We start from the raw sequence: 16,778 nt of genomic DNA on the forward strand, positions 1-16,778 counted from the left end.
TTTTCCACCTCCTCTAGTAGTGACCCTACTTCCTGGTTAAACAAAGAGGGACTTTTCCAGGCAGGAGAACAGGAAATGGGCAAGGCAAGGCAAGGAAGAATGCAAAGGCAGAATATTTTTAGACACTCAGCTGATCCTTTTAAAAAAACAAATCTGGGGCACCTGGGTGGCTCAGTCAGTTGAGCATCTGCCTTCAGCTCCAGTCATGATCCCAGGGTTCTGGGATGGAATCCCACATTACTGGGCTCCCTGATCCACGGGAGCCCACTTCTCCTTCTGCCCCTGCCTCCCTCTCTCTCTCATGAATAAATAAATAATCTTTAAAAAATAAATAAATAAAAATAAAAAAACAAATCTGGTATTACTCCCTTACCTAAAATTCTTCAGTGTTTCAGCACCATGTGAAAGGCCTTTTCAAATCTGGATCCTACTTTGCAGCCTCCTTTGTACCTTCTCTGCATTTTAGCCATACTAATGGATGTGCAATTAATTAACATGAACACAGTCAACATAAGCCTACAACATGAGTCCACAATCCTACAGTGTCTATCTTCTTCTTAACTGTTTCTGAATATGGAAACCAATTACTTTAGAGATACAGGTTTACTATAGAAAACCAAACAGCACAAAAGATTTTAAAATGAAGTGTCTTCAGTAACACTACAGTGACTAACCAAAAGCAAAGGATTAAATCTGTAAGAACAAGACTTCAGAGATACATTTAGTAATACAAGTGTTGATCACTGTAACTAGAAGATAACTAATACTTCTCAGATGATCTGCAGCTACTAATTACCCAAGATTAACATAAAATAAACTTACTTTCCAGACTAAACTGCAAAGATTCTTCACTTGTCTCAGTCACAGGACTGACCAGTTTCATTTTTAGACACAATTTATCATCCATTTCTGGGGCAGCCCCAAGATCTCCTTTTACATTCCCAAGTATGGGATCGTTGCTCTCCACCATGCTTTCAGACATGACATCACTGGTTGCTATGGTGCTTTCCGGATAATTGCTAATACCTGAAACAAGGGAGGCAGGAGGAAGAAAGAACTCTAAAATACAAACAGGAAAAACTATAATTCAAGGTCATCATTTTGCCTGTTTGGCTCCACAGCTCTGCAAGACTGCAGGGGGTTCCTAGGATAGATCCTGTCACAGTATCAACAACTACGCACTAGTTTTGACACCTGGTCTTAAGAGGAGCAACAGGATTCAGTTCCACTTCTGCATCTGGACAAAGGATGCTGCATGAGCCCTCAGCCAACCCACATCTGCCAGCATCAGGCATAGGTAGCAGGAGACTCCAGACGGCATGATTGTTACCTCCCAGCACTGACTAGAGAAAACAAATAGGTTAATGCAGAAGACTACTGGCTGCTTCAGGGAAGGAGGATCTAAGTTTTCCTGCCCTGTCAAGCAGCAGACTCATAGCCAGGGTACAGAATAAATAGTACTTCTACCCTATTTCCTGACCCTACCTTATAAAAGTACCTCTGTATCATTCCTTAGCACTCAGATTCTACTGCCTTGAAAGTAACAGAATACAATCCTCATAAGTAGTCTTTCTGTTCCTTCCTTCCACCCTTTCTTTTCATTACTGCTCAAAATCTTTTGGGAGTAAATTCATGAAATCCAATACCACAACCTTATTCTTCCTAATACAAAAACCAACCTTATCAGGCAGACCCAACTCCTCAGATCTAAAAGAATCACTTGCATAAAGAATGGTACCTCAGAAATTCTGCTTTAAATACCATTATGTTTTAGCCACTCACCAATAGGAGTACTGTGTCTCTTGGGCTCCAATTTTAGGTGTCCAATAAGAGGCGGAGTTGCACCCGTCAACGGTGGGATAATCTCACCTTCTTTGGGCAAAGTGAAATGAAATGGAGTTTCTGGAGGTGGAAAAAAAGATGACCAAAATGGAATTATCAAAAAAAGTAAAACTGAAAAGAACTGCAAGAAATATTTCAATTATTCTTCTCCTGTGCTCCCCAAATTGGGCTCATTCCCAACCCCCCTCACCAGACCACCCAACCAATTTCCTACTATTCTCTGTGCTCATTACAGCCACCAACAGGACTGACACAAAGCATACAACCAGAAAACAGAAAAACTGAAGACATCCAAAGTTTAGAGGCCCTAAGAAAGAGGAGATGATAAGTAACATGTACTGACCAGCACTCACTCTAGGCCATGACAGTAATATTCATACCTAAATGTCTGCACAGTGGTAAATCTCACATATATGAGCACTCCCTATACACACATTTTGGTTAGTCATCAATAACAAAACATTTATTAAGATATAAAACTTCACTTTTTAACTAGGCCTTGGTTCCAAATTTTTACAAATCAAATTAGTCAACGGCCAAAATCACATTTTCTGATTTGTTTACCTCTTTTAATAAAATGACCAAGTTTGGGAGAAAAAAAAAGAACTGTGCCAGACTGCTCCTATTAAAACATCACTTATGAAAATTTGTACTTACTTTCCTTTGATGGCTCAAAATACCTACAATCTGCCATACCCAGTCACTACTCCTTCACAAACATTTTGCCCATTGTGTATCCTAATACCACCAAGCAATTCTCCAATTCTCAGCAGACACTGACTGGGTGTCTCAATTCTGACACTATCTACCTAGAGACAGAATCAGATCCCACAAATTTAAAACTCAGTCCCACAAGACTGCCCCCACTAGAGATGCCAATCACAAAGCCAGGTTGTTACCAGTGTTATTGACCAACTAGCTGTATCTTGAAGATCCTACGACAGCCTCCTTCAGGTAATGACTAACTTACAAGAGCTGCTCACAGTACTCAGAGAAACACTTACTTACGTTTACCAATTATAAAAGGCACAGATGAAGAGCCAGAAGAAGCTATACTGAAAGTGCAGTCCAGAAGGGTTCAGATAGCAGGAGCTTATGCCCCAAGCAACTAGGATGAGATACCCACCCTCCTGGCTCCTAACAAAGAGGAACGTTATTAAATCTTATTCAAGAGTTTTTACCAAGCTTTTCTCTCTCCAGCCCTTCCTTCCAGGAGAAGGGTGGGCAGGGCTGAAAGTTTCAATCCCCTAGGTCTTCCTGGTGTACAGCCCTGTCCTGAGGCTATATAGAAATTCCACCCTAAATCACCTCATGGCATAATCTCGTAAGTGTCTGAAAGGGTTTAATATGAATAACAAAGAGGGGAACTTGGGTAGAACTGTCAGTTAAGCAGCTGCCTTTGGCTCAGATCAGATCCCAACATCCAGGGATCCAGCCCCACTTCAGGTCACTGCTCAGTGCAGTCTGCTTCTCCCTCTCCTCCTTGTTCGGGTTCTCTCTCTCAAGTAAGTAAAGAAAATCTTAAAAAAAAAAAAAAAAAAGTATAACAAAAGATACTCCTATCACTTAGAAAATTACAAGGATTTTTGGAGCTCTTTGCCAGGAACTGGATGAAGAACAAGTTTATTTCTGATAATACATTTTTCTCTTTTCATCTTTTTCCAATTCTACTTCTGTTCTATTATCTTTTATATAAAGCACTTTGATACTTTTTTCTCCAAAGTCACAAAACAACAAAAACATCTCTTACATCTACATATGAAAGAAAATGAATTAGTAACCTGAAGGGATGAAAAGAGAAAATGAAAAACACTTCAGAAATAAAGGGTGAGACGTATATATGCTCAACTAAAGGAACTGTAGAGTATGAGCGAAGAATCACAGAATCACGCCTTTTTTTTAAAGATTCATTTATTTCAGAGAGAGCGAGCAAGCATGAGCAAGAGGATAGGTAGAGAGGGAGAGAAAGAGTCTTCAAGCAGACTCCCTGCCGGGCAGCAGCGCCAGAAATCACGACCTGAGCCAAAATCAAAAGACAACACTTAATCAAATAAGCTACCCAGGCACCCCTCAGAATCACATCTTAAATGGCAAAGAATTCCACTACAGTAACAGAAAAAAGAGAAATGGGGCAGGTAGGTAAGGATTCATTCTCTGGCAATTCCCTAAAAAAGCAAGTCCTTTAGGTTAATAAAGAAAAACTTAGAAGATACAGAAACTAAAAAGTAAAAAAAATCTCACAAATATCAAATATTCCAAAGATGTATTTTACAGAATTTTGGTTCCTGGAACAATCACCTGCACTGCACTGTTTTATTGACAGGAACCATCCCTCCTATTATGACTGACCATGCAGACTTTTTAAAAAAATCTACATGAAATGTTTAAGTCCATCATTCTATGTCATACTATAATATGCAAACGTAACATGCAAACACTAATTACTGAACACTATTTCCCTGTAAGAGGGTTTTCTTTGCACGGCACAAGATAACACTTATGAAAAACTATTTTAGCACCACTGATCCCATTGCATTCCTACAGCTTAATAGGAGAAAAGAGTCTAATTTTACAGGCAACACTGACACTATTTATCTGGGCCTTCAATGACTCATTCCTGGATTATTAAAACAGCCTATCAACTCCATGCTCTGTCTGAAGTCTTCCCCTTTCCCCAATCCAGAATTCTTTCAGGAAAAAAACAACCAAAGCAACACTCCTATAAAATGTTACTTTGAACATGTTAGCCCCTTGTCAAAATGCCAAAATTTCCTAAGTCTTTAGTCAGCAGTTAATCAGATGCAGCCTTTATTTTTAGTCTTTAATTATTCATATTCAGAAAGCCTCTATTCAATGTCCTCCAAATGCTTTCCCATTTCTCTGCTTTTGTTCAACTCAACTGAAAGACACCACTAATCCAGTCAAGTTATCACCACCCTGCAAAATAATATTTCAGCCTTTAATACTGGCATTTTCCACATATTTAATTCTTTCTCTGACGTTTAGCATGCCTACTGTTTAAATTATCAAGCCCCTTCTTGCTATCCCAGATTATCATGGGCTATCCTATTCTATGCCAGCATACCAACCTATGAAGAAAGACAGCAATGAACAAAAGGAAACTGAATATCAATCATTAAACCAGCTGAACAGGGTGTTTGTCCTTATTACTAAGGACTTTAGAGAATTCATTAGTTCAAAGTAATTATTTAAAGCTCTTAATGTCAGGAAGGTCTTCCCAACTTCTAACTTTGTTACAATCTATAACCCATTTAATCTTCTTTTGTGCTCAAAAGAACTGGTCACTTCTTACAACTGATTAAAAACCATCTAATTAAAAATACAAGAACTTCTATACTGGGTGACATCATGCATAAACAGTATATACCCTACGAGTCTCTATGTGACATTAACCGCTAATTAGAATGATAATTCCATAAAGTAAGCCAATAAAAGTTAGAGCTAAAGCACAAACACACTAGCTTCCTTGATCATTATTAAGCTATCACAGACTACCACTTGTGGATTTAATTACAGACTTGCTAACTTGTCACAATTTTTCACATAATCAACTTATCAAAAGTTTATTTTATATTGAAAGAGGCAGGTTTCTAAGTACCATCTTTCTAAATTTGCTTTTTCAAATTTCAAGGTCTCCTTAAGGGGCACCTGGGTGGCTCAGTCAGTTAAGCGCCTGCCTTCACCTCAGATTGTGATCTCAGGGTATTGGGATCACACCCAGAATCCCGCTCCCTGCTCAGCAGGGAATCTGTTCCTCCCTAGGCCTCTGCCCCTCCCTCCCGCTCGCTCCCGCTCGGTCACACTTGGTCACGCTTTTGTTTGCTCTCTCAAGTAAAATATTATAAAGAGAGACTCCTTAAACGGATGTCTGAAAAGGTCTCCCAAGTTATCCGTAGATACAGGCACTTAACAGTGATTATCTCCTTTTCTCTCCCAAATCCCCCTCTTCTCCTTCCCGTTTGAACTTTAACAATTAAGCGCAGGTATCTTTTTTTTTTTTTTTAAATCAATAAAGCTATTAACAAAAACCAAAAGTACCCTTCTAACTTTAGTATACAGAAATCTAATTAAGCAAACCTGGGACTCAACCAATTCTTACCTTTCATTCTGTTTTTCCAGAATAAAGAGCCATTTACTTTTTAGGTTACTCTTATTTAATTTAGTCTCTCTTTAACTTTTAGCAACTAAATAACTACTTTAAGTATAGAATAATTTTTTCTCTTTTCTAGCAATGCTCTTCTGAATGACTTACTTTAGACTAATTCTCTAGAAGTCCAACTACTGGCTTTACTATTGTTAGTTGTTTGCTCAAAAACTAAAATCTTGGTGTGTCTGGGTGGCTCAGTTGTTAGGCATCTACCTTCAGCTTGGGTCATGATCCCAGGGTCCTGTGATAGAGCCCCAGGTCGGGCTCCCTGCTTGGCGAGAAGCCTGCTTCTCCCTCTCCTACTTGCCTTGCTTGTGTTCCCCTCTCCCTGTGTCTCTGTCTGTCAAATAAATAAAATCTTTAAAAAAAAGAAAAAAAAATCTTGAAGCAAGCAGAAAATAACTTACTAGTATCTTCAACAATCTAGATAAATATTAGCAAAAATAAGTTTTACTATGGGAATGTCCACGATAAAAACTGTCCCTGCCAAGTAATAGTGTAAGCAAGAATTCATGGAGAATACAGTTAACGTGACAGAACTAATATCCCAATGTTAGAAGCTTCTTCTGCATACAACTGCTAAGATAATTTAAAAATTTTCTTAAGTAACCATATTAAAACAATCTATAGGTTCTAATATTTTCTTAGCCTAGGTCAACAACAGTATTTAGATGTAACACAATTACAAAAATATTCAACAATATTAGATCATTCAGATGGTTTCCATTATTCGTCAGATTCAGAGAAACTATATTACACAGTTGACAGGAGTAAAAAGCAAGAGACTTCAGAATCAGGAGACGTAGGTTCTAGTTCCACCTTAATTATTAATTAGTCCTGACTTTAGAAAGAAAAGACTTGAACCCATAACCCCTAACATCTTCTTCAGCTACATTTTCTTGTTCTGAAAAGCGGTGGGGTGGGGAGTGTCTTGGAATCCTGATTACAAACCTAACTCTTAACGAACAGGGGCAATTCTGAAAGGTACCAAAAAAAAAGTACTACTAATAATCACACCTAGACAAGTTTAAGCCACCAGAAATTCCCATCACCCATACTAATAGCTAAGATGTCCAAATACTGCATTTTCATATCCCTAGAGGCTTGTTTTCTTAACTTGGTGTCTTGTTTTTATTTTTTTTTATTTTTGGAGTTTGCTTTGTTTTTAAATTATATGAACTCAATCGCTTTTTAAACTCATAGTTTAAAAACTTTGTTTTTAAATTATATGAACTCTTGGCATTTAGAAAGTTGGGATTCTTTTCAGCTAATGTCATATAGAATATTCTACAAATATTTCAGAAAGTAATCTATGGGGCACCTGGGTGGCTCATTATGGTTAAGCGGCTGCCTCTGGCTCAGGTCATGATCACAGGGTTCTGGGATCAAGCCGTGCATGGGGCTCCCTGCTCAGTGGGGAGTCGTCTTCTCCCTCTCCCTCTGCCTGCCTCTCTGCTTACTTGTGCTCTTTCTCTCTGTTAAATAAATAAAATAAAATCTTTAAAAAAAGAAAGTAATCTATATTCTCATTCTGATCTTAGATAAAATAGGTAAAGAACACAAACTAATACCTCTTCCAGTTTAACATTTAAGATATATATGTGTTGAACCAAATTTATAATTTTTGCCCATAAAGAGGAAAAAAACAGTACACTCATTAACAGAGTTCTAAATATTTTACTATGTAGGGTAATAAAAAAAAAAATCCTTGTATTTCAAGGAAACTTTCAAAATACAAAAATATAAAAAACGGTTGGGACCTAAGTAGAAAACAAGACTGATACAATTTCCAAATACTTAGAAAATTCATTTTGATTATTACTGAGTTACAAAGCTGACATACAACTATTATTGGCTATTCATAACCATAACTCCAAGTAAATTTTCTGCCCTGATACAAGCACAGTTCCCTCCTACCTTCCATTCCAAGTTACAATTTGGTTGGAAACACACAACAATTTCCAAGCACACTCACCACTAGAGCTTTCACAGAAGCTTTGCGAAGCATGGGCAGAGCCCTTCTCCAGTTCCGGGGCTTCTACACTTGAGCCCAGCTGCTTTGCATTAGCTATTTTTGAGTCTTTTGTTAACGCGTTGTCAGTTTTCTCTGGAGGTTCTGCCTGCTGCATCTCTAGGTCAGGTCCCAGAGCATCACCTGCTCTCTCTAAAGTCAAGGGAGGTTGTGAAGAATGTACTTCTACAGGTTCCTTTTCTGCAGTCACTGATTTCAGATCTCCTTCATATTCTGCACTCTTTCCTTCCTGGGCATCAGCTCTATTCTCAGCACATGGTTCTATTTCTGGAGCATCATCCTCCCACGACTGGGAATCTGAGCATTTCTCCACTCCCTCTAAAGGTTCAGAAGAAACATCAACTCTGGGAGATGGCTCCTTCACATCTACAATGACAACACTTGAATCCTCTGAAGTAGCTTCTTCCCACGCTTCCTGATCCTTATGTTCCAATTCCTGGTCAGGTACTGGAATCTTTTGGGGGCTATCGATACTAATCACACTGGTTTCAACTTCCATAGCTTCCTGGCATTCTTGTTTTGGGATTTCTTTTGGAAGACCGAACGCTTGGGACTGAGTTTCAGTCAGAGAAAGATGCAATGGGACACTCTCCGTATTTTCTTCTTTGGGCTCCTCTCCTTGACTCTCAAAAGGAGTCTCAGGGATTTCTTCAACCTCAGACCCTGAAGACCCCTCCTCTGGATGATGTTCTTTAATTTCCATAGCTTCCTCCTGATCTAACACACTAGAGAGTGCCTCAGATCGAGTAGCTGGAGAAGGAACTGCCTGACTCCCTGAATCACAAGTAAGATCAATACAAACATCCTCTGCTACAGTCTCTTCTCTGCCTTTGCAGCCAGAGGCTAAAATACTAATGTCGTCCCTGGTTTCTGTGTCATCCCCTCTTGTTTTATCATTCTGATTCAGTTCTACTTGGCCATCTTGTGCTGGATTCATCAGGATATTATCATTTTCAGCAGGAGCAAGTTTAGAATTGAGAACTGGAGACATGGGTTCAGTATCCTCAATCTGTGTGTTTTCTCCATCTTCATCAATCCTGTGAGAACTCAAGCTCTCCATCTTTGGGGACTGACTATACTCACTTGTAGAAAGCATCAACTTACAAGAATCCCCTGTCAAAGATAGCCCAAGATCCTCAGTGGTATTCTTTGGTTCAATCTCTGAAGTTTTAGAACACTCAACAGTCAAAGATGAACTATGCAAATCTCCACCTTTCTTCCCATCACTTGATCGTTCTTCCAAACTTGGAGAGGGAATGAAAATGTCCTGAGGAACAAAAAGAAATAAATCATTTGTTCATAATATTTCTTTTATATCTAATCTCTGAATTCATCTAAAATTTCTCAATCAATTGTTCAAGAATTATAGAACTCAAGGGCCATAATCTCAGAAATACAAAGCTCATAAGTCACCACCAGTCTTTTCAGCAATACAAGTCATTCTGTTTAATCCTTTTCCTGTGAACCACTAACCTAGAATCAGCATAATATAAACAAAAACAATGAAGTATTATCTTATCCTTCTAAGGGTAGGAGGACACTTAAATTTAACTGTACATCACCAAGCTACTAAAATCATTTCATATGTTTGGTGGGCCTTCAATTTCATAGTAATCATTCGAACAAATGCTTACACAGCCCACTTCAGTTCTTACAATGTGGGCATATACACTTATTTTACTTTGTACTGTTTCAAAACAGGCTAGCATTCATAAAACAGATGTTAATCCAAAGCTTATAGTATCATTGGTCAACAGACACCACTATATACCAACAAGGCCAGCTGAGGTTAAAAAGACTACATCCCGTGGGTGAGATGTGAACAAGTGCAACTCTCATACACTGCTGGTGGGAAGGCAAAATGGAGACGAGCAGGACAGTATCTTACAAAGTAAAACATATATTACCATATGACGCAGAAATTCCACTTTTAAGTATTTACCCAAAAGAAATAAAATCCTATGCCCATCCTAGAATGTGTATGCAAATGTTTATAGCAGTATTACTCTTAATAGTTCAAAACTAGAAGCAACTCAAATATCTGTCAACTGGCGAATAAACAAATTGTGGATATGTATATTACGGAATACTATTCAACAACATAAAGGAGTAAGATGCTAATACAGGTAATACAAATGAACCTCAAAAATATGCTAAGAATTAAAACACAAAAGACCATATACACTTTATGATTCCAATTATGTGAAATTCTCAAAAAAGAAAAAAAAAACACTACAGTGACAGAAGGCAGAGGAGTGGTTGCCTGAAGTTGAAGAGATCAGGAGGATGGGGAGGAGGAATTAACTGCAAAGATTACGAAGAAACTTATGAGGGTGAGGAAACTTTTCTACATTGATGGTGGCAGTTATTATTTGTACACAACTACCAAAATTCATCAAACTATCCACTTAAAATGGTATTTTATTTTAAGTATCTTAATATAAAAAAAAGAAAATAACTCAAAGCTTAGACATGTTTTTATGTAAGAACTTACATTTAGTGTGTTATTTTGCCTGACATAAATGCTATATAACTCTAGATGTAGCTGGTAAGGCATTAATTGCCTATGATTTTTAACGGAAAGAGAAAATCTAAACAGGTTGCCAAACATTGCATATATTCCATAACCACTTACATTTCAACATCTGGGGTTACTCTGTACCCTCTCAGGTGATAAAAGTCATTAATTTGAGACTCTCGAGTATGATTGAGTAAAAACTGGTTCAGTGTTTCTAAGTGCCATTAGGACAATAAACAACAGTCCTGAAACTTCATATACCCCTTCACTCAATAATTCCATTTCAGGGACATGATTTGATGGAACTGGGACTTAAGCTATAATACTGTTCAGTGCAAATTTATTATTTTTTTAAAAGATTTTATTTATTTATTTATTTGAGAGAAAGAGAATGAGAGAGAGCGAGCATGAGAGGGGGATAGTCAGAGGGAGAAGCAGACCCTCTATTGAGCAAGGAGCCCAATGTGGGACTCTTATCTCAGGACTCCATTGATCATGACCTGAGCTAAAGGCAGTTGTTCAACCAATTGAGCCACCCAGGCACCCCAAATTTCTTATTTAAAATAGAAAACAATATAAAACACCTTAAATGTCTAATTAGGAGATTCATTTAAAGATTTTATTATATATATGGTTTTTTTTAAGATTTTATTTATTTGACAGAGAACACAAGTAGGCAGAGAGGCAGGCAGAGAGAGAGGAGGAAGCAGGCTCCCTGCTGAGCAGAGAGCCGGATGCGGGACTCGATCCCAGGACCCTGAGATCATGACCTGAGCCAAAGGCAGCAGCTTAACCCACTGAGCCACCCAGGCGCCCGATTTTATTATATTTTTTAACTAATCTCTACAACCAATGTGGGCTCAAACTCAAAACCCTGAGATAAAGAATCACATATTCCTCTGACTGAGCCAGCCAGGTGCCCCAAGAAAGAGATTCATGTAAAACTTTTGACACAAAGTATTTCAATGATCCCTGGGGTCTGGGATGGAGCCCTGCGTTGGGCTCCCCGCTGAGCAGGGAACCTACTTCTCCCTCTCCCACTTCCCCTGCTTATGTTCCCTCTCTGTCTTTCTCTCTGTGAAACAAGTAAATAAAATCTTTAAAAAGAAAGTTACTTTTATAAACATTAAAAGAGGAAAACATTCAGGCTATGCACCAAATAGAAAGTCTCTATTTCAGTGGAGGAAAAAAAAGTTCATGAATATGTATTTTACTATACTCTTTTTATACATGTTTAATTTCATGTATTCTTAAATTAATAAATACACACATAAAAAGGTTAAATGTGGGGCTCCTGGGTGGCTCAGTGGGTTAAAGCCTCTGCTTTCGGCTCAGTTCATGATCCTGGGCTCCTGGGATTGGGCGCCGCTCGGGCTCTCTGCTCCTCGGAGAGCCCGCTTCCTCCTTGTTCTCCCTGCCTGCCTCTCTTGCCTACTTGTGATCTCTGTCTGTCAAGTAAATAAACAAAATCTTAAAAAAAAAAAAAAAATTTAAAAAAAGGTTAAACGTAGTTACTTCTGAGATAGAATAATTGATTTTTTTTTTAAGATTTTATTTATCTATTTGAGAGAGAGAGCACAAACAGGGGGAGCAGCAAGCAAAGGGAGAGGGAGAATCAGCCTCCTCACAGAGCAGGAAGCCTGATGTGGGACTTAATCCCAGAACCCTGAGATCATGACCTGAGCCAAAGGCAGACACTTAACAGACTGAGCCACCCAGGTGCCCCAATATAATTATGATCTTAACTTTCATTTATCCATATATTAGACATCCTCTACAACAAATACGTAATTCTCCCTACTGCAAAAAGTAAGTCATTTTACAAAGGCTTACATATAAGACACTGTTAATAAACTGCACATATCTTTTAAGTGAAATTTACATAACAGAAAACTAACCACTTCAGAGTGAACACTTACTTACAAGGCAGTGCAACCACCACCACCTCTAGTTCAAAAATTTTTCATTGCCCCCAAAAGGAAACCATATATCCATTAAACAGTTGCCCCCCCAATTATGAATACCTTATAAGCATTATTAGAATAAATACTGGGGTGATTTCTTTTTTAAAGATTTTATTTATTTATTTGATAGAGATTATAAGTAGGCAGAGAGGCAGGCAGAGAGAGGGGTAAGCAGGCTCCCAGCTGAGCTGAGAGCCCGATGTGGGGCTCGATCCCAGGACCCTGAGACCATGACCTGAGCCAAAGGCAAAGGCTTAACCCACTGAGCCACCCAGGTGCCCCACTGGTGTGATTTTTTTTACGGGACTTTTGCTTAATATAGTGGAACTTTAGTCATGGGCTAACCAGCCTATCAACAAGCTCTATTTCTAAGGACTGCCTGGATCTAGCCTCAAGAGTGTTTGGCCCATAATAATCACAGTGCTGAGACTCCCTGGAGGCCTGGTCAGAATAACTGAGGTAAGCGAACAGAAACTCTCCAGGGCTCTGAACAAAAAATGATGGAGAACTCTCAGATCTACGCTCAGTATGAGTCCATCTTTAAGTCTAGATTCAGTACAGACCTAAATCCATAGAACCCAACCAGTCAAAAACTGGTCTCACATACGTAGAGCTTAAGAGCTATTCATAGTCATCTGTAATCTGTCAACCCTGAACTGACATGTATATCAGATATGAAAAAAGTGTCAAGTATCAAACCATATTTTACCAATCCTTTCCTACATTAGGCTTCCTGCTCAGTGAGAAGCCCGCTTCTCCCTCTCCCTTTGCTTGCTGCTCCCCCTGCTTGTGCTCTCTCAAATAAAGAAAATTTTTACACCCTTGTGAAGGGTCAAAGAGGCGATGCAATTAACAAATATATTAAGAAGGAAAAAAAATACACAAAATTACATTTATCCTAATTATCTTTTGATCAGTATTTAACTCATAAATATTTAGATCTTACAACATCATAATTAGGTTGACTTGGACTCCAGGAATCAAGGTATAGAATAACAGATGTGCAAAGGTTGGCCATTAAAAATAAAACGTAATAAGTTCAATAGATAAGGACAAAAAATCAAAATGGTGGATTTAATACGCACATTTACCTTAACTCTTTTCCAAAACCCCACTAAGAAACAGTAAACTTTTTTTTTTAAGATTTTATTTATTTGACAGAGGGAGATCACAAGTAGGCAGAGAGGCAGGCAGAGAGAGAGGAGGAAGCAGGCTCCCCGCCGAGCAGAGAGCCCGATGCAGGGCTCAATCCCAGGACCCTGGGATCATGATCTGAGCCGAAGGCAGACGCTTTAATGCACTGAGCCACCCAGGCGCCCCAGAAACAGTAAGCTTTTTTTTTAAATTTTTTTATTTATTCAATTGAGAGGCAGAGTGAGCAAGTGAGAGCGTACAAGCAGCAGAGGGAGAGGGAGAGGGAGAAGCAGACTCTCCACTGAGCATGGAGCCAGACAAGGTACTGGATCCCAGAACCCTGGGATCCTGACTTGAGCCGAAAGCAGATGCCCAACCAACCAAGCGACCCAGGCGCCCCAGTAAATTTTTTAAAAAACATGTATTTTCAAGAAAAAGAACAGAAGAAATGATAACTGCAACAAAATTTTGGAAGAGTCATCATCTATTTCACAGACTAGTGAAAGCTGAATTCTAAGCCAGCAGTGGAGAAAGCCAAGCAACCCAAATTACACCACAGAACCACCATGTCCAAAAAAAGATTCAGGACTTGGCAGCAGCACCAGGTGACTCTGGAAGTGGTGGTGAGGGTGGAGCTAAAAACAGCAGGACTGGTTGGAAAGCTATTTAAGAAGCAGTTCAGGGGCGCCTGGCTGGCTTAAGTGGAAGAACATGTGACTTTTGATCTCTGGGGTAGTCAGTTCAAGTCCCATGTTAGGTGCAGAGATTACTAAAAATAAAATAAAATAAAATAAAAACTTTAAAAGAAGAAGGAGAAGTTGTTGTTCAACTCTCAGATACAGAGAGATGAAGTGAAAATTCACATACTGAATGGAACCTGCACCTGCCTTCCAACACCCCCAGCCCTCTTCCATCAACAGACTTCTAGAACAATGACAGACAGGAGATAGGAGATTAGACAGTTTTCTGGGGAAACTGACCATGCTGAAACAAATCAAGATACTGATACAAGGGGATCATCAAAATTGCCCAGCAGACCACTTTACAGTGAATCCCAGAAATAAGTATCAACCACCAGTTCAGAACTTAGAATCAGTGTTCTGGTATTAAACTTTCAAAGCAGATAATCAAGGATTATCAGACACTTGAGGAAACCCTTTAATTTTAAAGTCAAACATTAAAACTAACTAAAATCTATTTGAAGAAATAGCAACTATTGCAGGAAAGAGAAAAATTTCTCAAAAAACTATTAATAATATCCTGAGGCAGATAAGATAGTATACCCATAAAACAAAACAACATGTTTTTGTTTTTAACAAAAAGAACATTCAGAGAAAAAAACAGTCTCTAAATTAAAAACCCAGAAGAAGAAATTAATAACTCAGGTCTAAAGAAGATTATACCCAGCAACTGCACTTCTAGGCATATACAAGAGAAATAAAAACATATGTGCACACAAAATCTTGTCCATGAATGTACACAGTAGCATATTCACAATAAGCAAAAATGGGAAGCTACCCAAATGTCTATCAACTGATGAATGAATAAAATGTGTTATATACATAGAATCTGGTAGCACTATTCAGAATAAAAAGGAATGAAGAAAGAAAACGGGGGGGAATGGAGTTCTGATACATGCCACATCATGAATGAACCATGAAAACATGATAATGTAAAGAAAACAAAATCGGCTCTCTGCTCAGGAAGGAGCCTGCTTCCTCCTTTCTCTCTCTGCCTGCCTCTCTGCCTACTTGTGATCTGTCAAATAAATAAATAAAATCTTTAAAAAAATAAAGAAAGAAAACAAAAGACTACATATTGCATAATTCTACTTATGAAATAATCCAGAACAGACAAATCTACAGAGACATGGAGTAGATTAACAGTTGGCTAGGGCTGGGGATAGGGGATATAGAGGGACTGCTAATGGGCATGGGGTCTTTTAGAGGGAGGGGGAGAGATGAAAATGTTCTAAAATTAGATTGTGGAGACTAACTGCACAATTCTGTGAATATACTAAAAGTCACTGGATTATACACCTTAAAAAATGGTGAGGGGCAACTGGGTGGCTCAGTTGGTTAAGCGTCTGACTTCAGCTCAGGCGTTAATCTCTGGGTCCTGGGATTGAGCCCTGCACAGGGCTCCCTGCTCAGCAGGAAGTCTGCTTCTCCCTCTCCCTTTGCCCCTCCTCCACTCTCTGTCAAATAAATAAAATCTTTTTTTTTTTAATATTTTATTTATTTATTTGACAGACAGAGATCACAAGTAGGCAGAGAAGCAGGCAGAGAGAGAGGAGAAAGCAGGCTCCCTGCGGAGCAAGAAAGGGCGATCTTGATCCTAGGACCCTGGGATCATGACCTGAGCCGAAGACAGAGGCTTTAATCCGCTGAGCCACCCAGGCACCCTCAAATAAATAAAATCTTAAAAAAAAAAAAAAATTTTTTTTGCAAAGACAGAAATGTAAAGTACAAGACAAAGTAAGAAAATTACAGGACTATTCTAGGAGTTTCAAAATCCCAAAAACAGGTATTCTAGTAAAAGAAAAAATCTTAGGGATGCCTGGGTGGCTCAGTTGGTTAAGCAGCTGCCTTCAGCTCAGGTCATGATCCCAGCGTCCTGGGATGGAGTCCCACATTGGGCTCCTTGCCCCATGGGGAGCCTGCTTCTCCCTCTGACTCTGCCTTTCACTCTGTCTGCCTGTGCTCGCTCTCGCTCTCCCTCTGAAAAATAAGTAAATAAAATCTTAAAAAAAAAAAAAAATCTTAAAAAGAGCAACAAAGGTGGGTACCTGGGTGGCTCAGTGGGTTAAGCCTCTGTCTTCAGCTCAGGTCATGATCTCAGCATCCTGGGATCCAGTCTCATATCCAGCTCTCTGCTCAGTGGGGAGCCTGCTTCCTCCCACCACCACCCACCACCCCACCACCGCCTCTCTGCCTACTTGTGATCTCTTTCTGTCAAATAAATAAATAAAATCTTAAAAAAAAAGAAAGAAAGAAAGAAAGAAATGACAAAGGGGAAGAAATTAAACAAATCTCCCTGAACTGAAGGGACCCAAATTTCTAGATTAAGAGGGTTTAACAACCACCCAGTACAATGAAAATAAACCTGTGCTGTGGAATT

The 16,778-nt window shown here is 39.0% G+C and overlaps 1 protein-coding gene across 8 annotated transcripts in view; it reads right to left on the minus strand.

The window, feature by feature from the left end:
* The window catches only part of TP53BP1 (tumor protein p53 binding protein 1), a 76,330-nt gene that overhangs the window by 33,744 nt on the left and 25,808 nt on the right, over positions 1 to 16,778 (minus strand). For 5 of the 8 annotated variants that reach the window (XR_004285796.1, XM_032343485.1, XM_032343486.1 and 2 more), the window contains exons 12-14: positions 7,986 to 9,309; positions 1,783 to 1,902; positions 823 to 1,026 (exon numbers count right to left, since the gene is read on the minus strand). Coding sequence is in view for 7 of the 8 variants with exons in the window: in XM_032343485.1 (XP_032199376.1) it covers positions 823 to 1,026; positions 1,783 to 1,902; positions 7,986 to 9,309 (1,648 nt within the window). In the remaining variant the exon portion in view is untranslated. The other 3 variants (XM_032343487.1, XM_032343491.1, XM_032343489.1) reach the window with 3 other exon arrangements.

Source organism: Mustela erminea, chromosome 5 (assembly GCF_009829155.1).
Source record: "Mustela erminea isolate mMusErm1 chromosome 5, mMusErm1.Pri, whole genome shotgun sequence".
Classification (NCBI taxonomy): domain Eukaryota; kingdom Metazoa; phylum Chordata; class Mammalia; order Carnivora; family Mustelidae; genus Mustela; species Mustela erminea.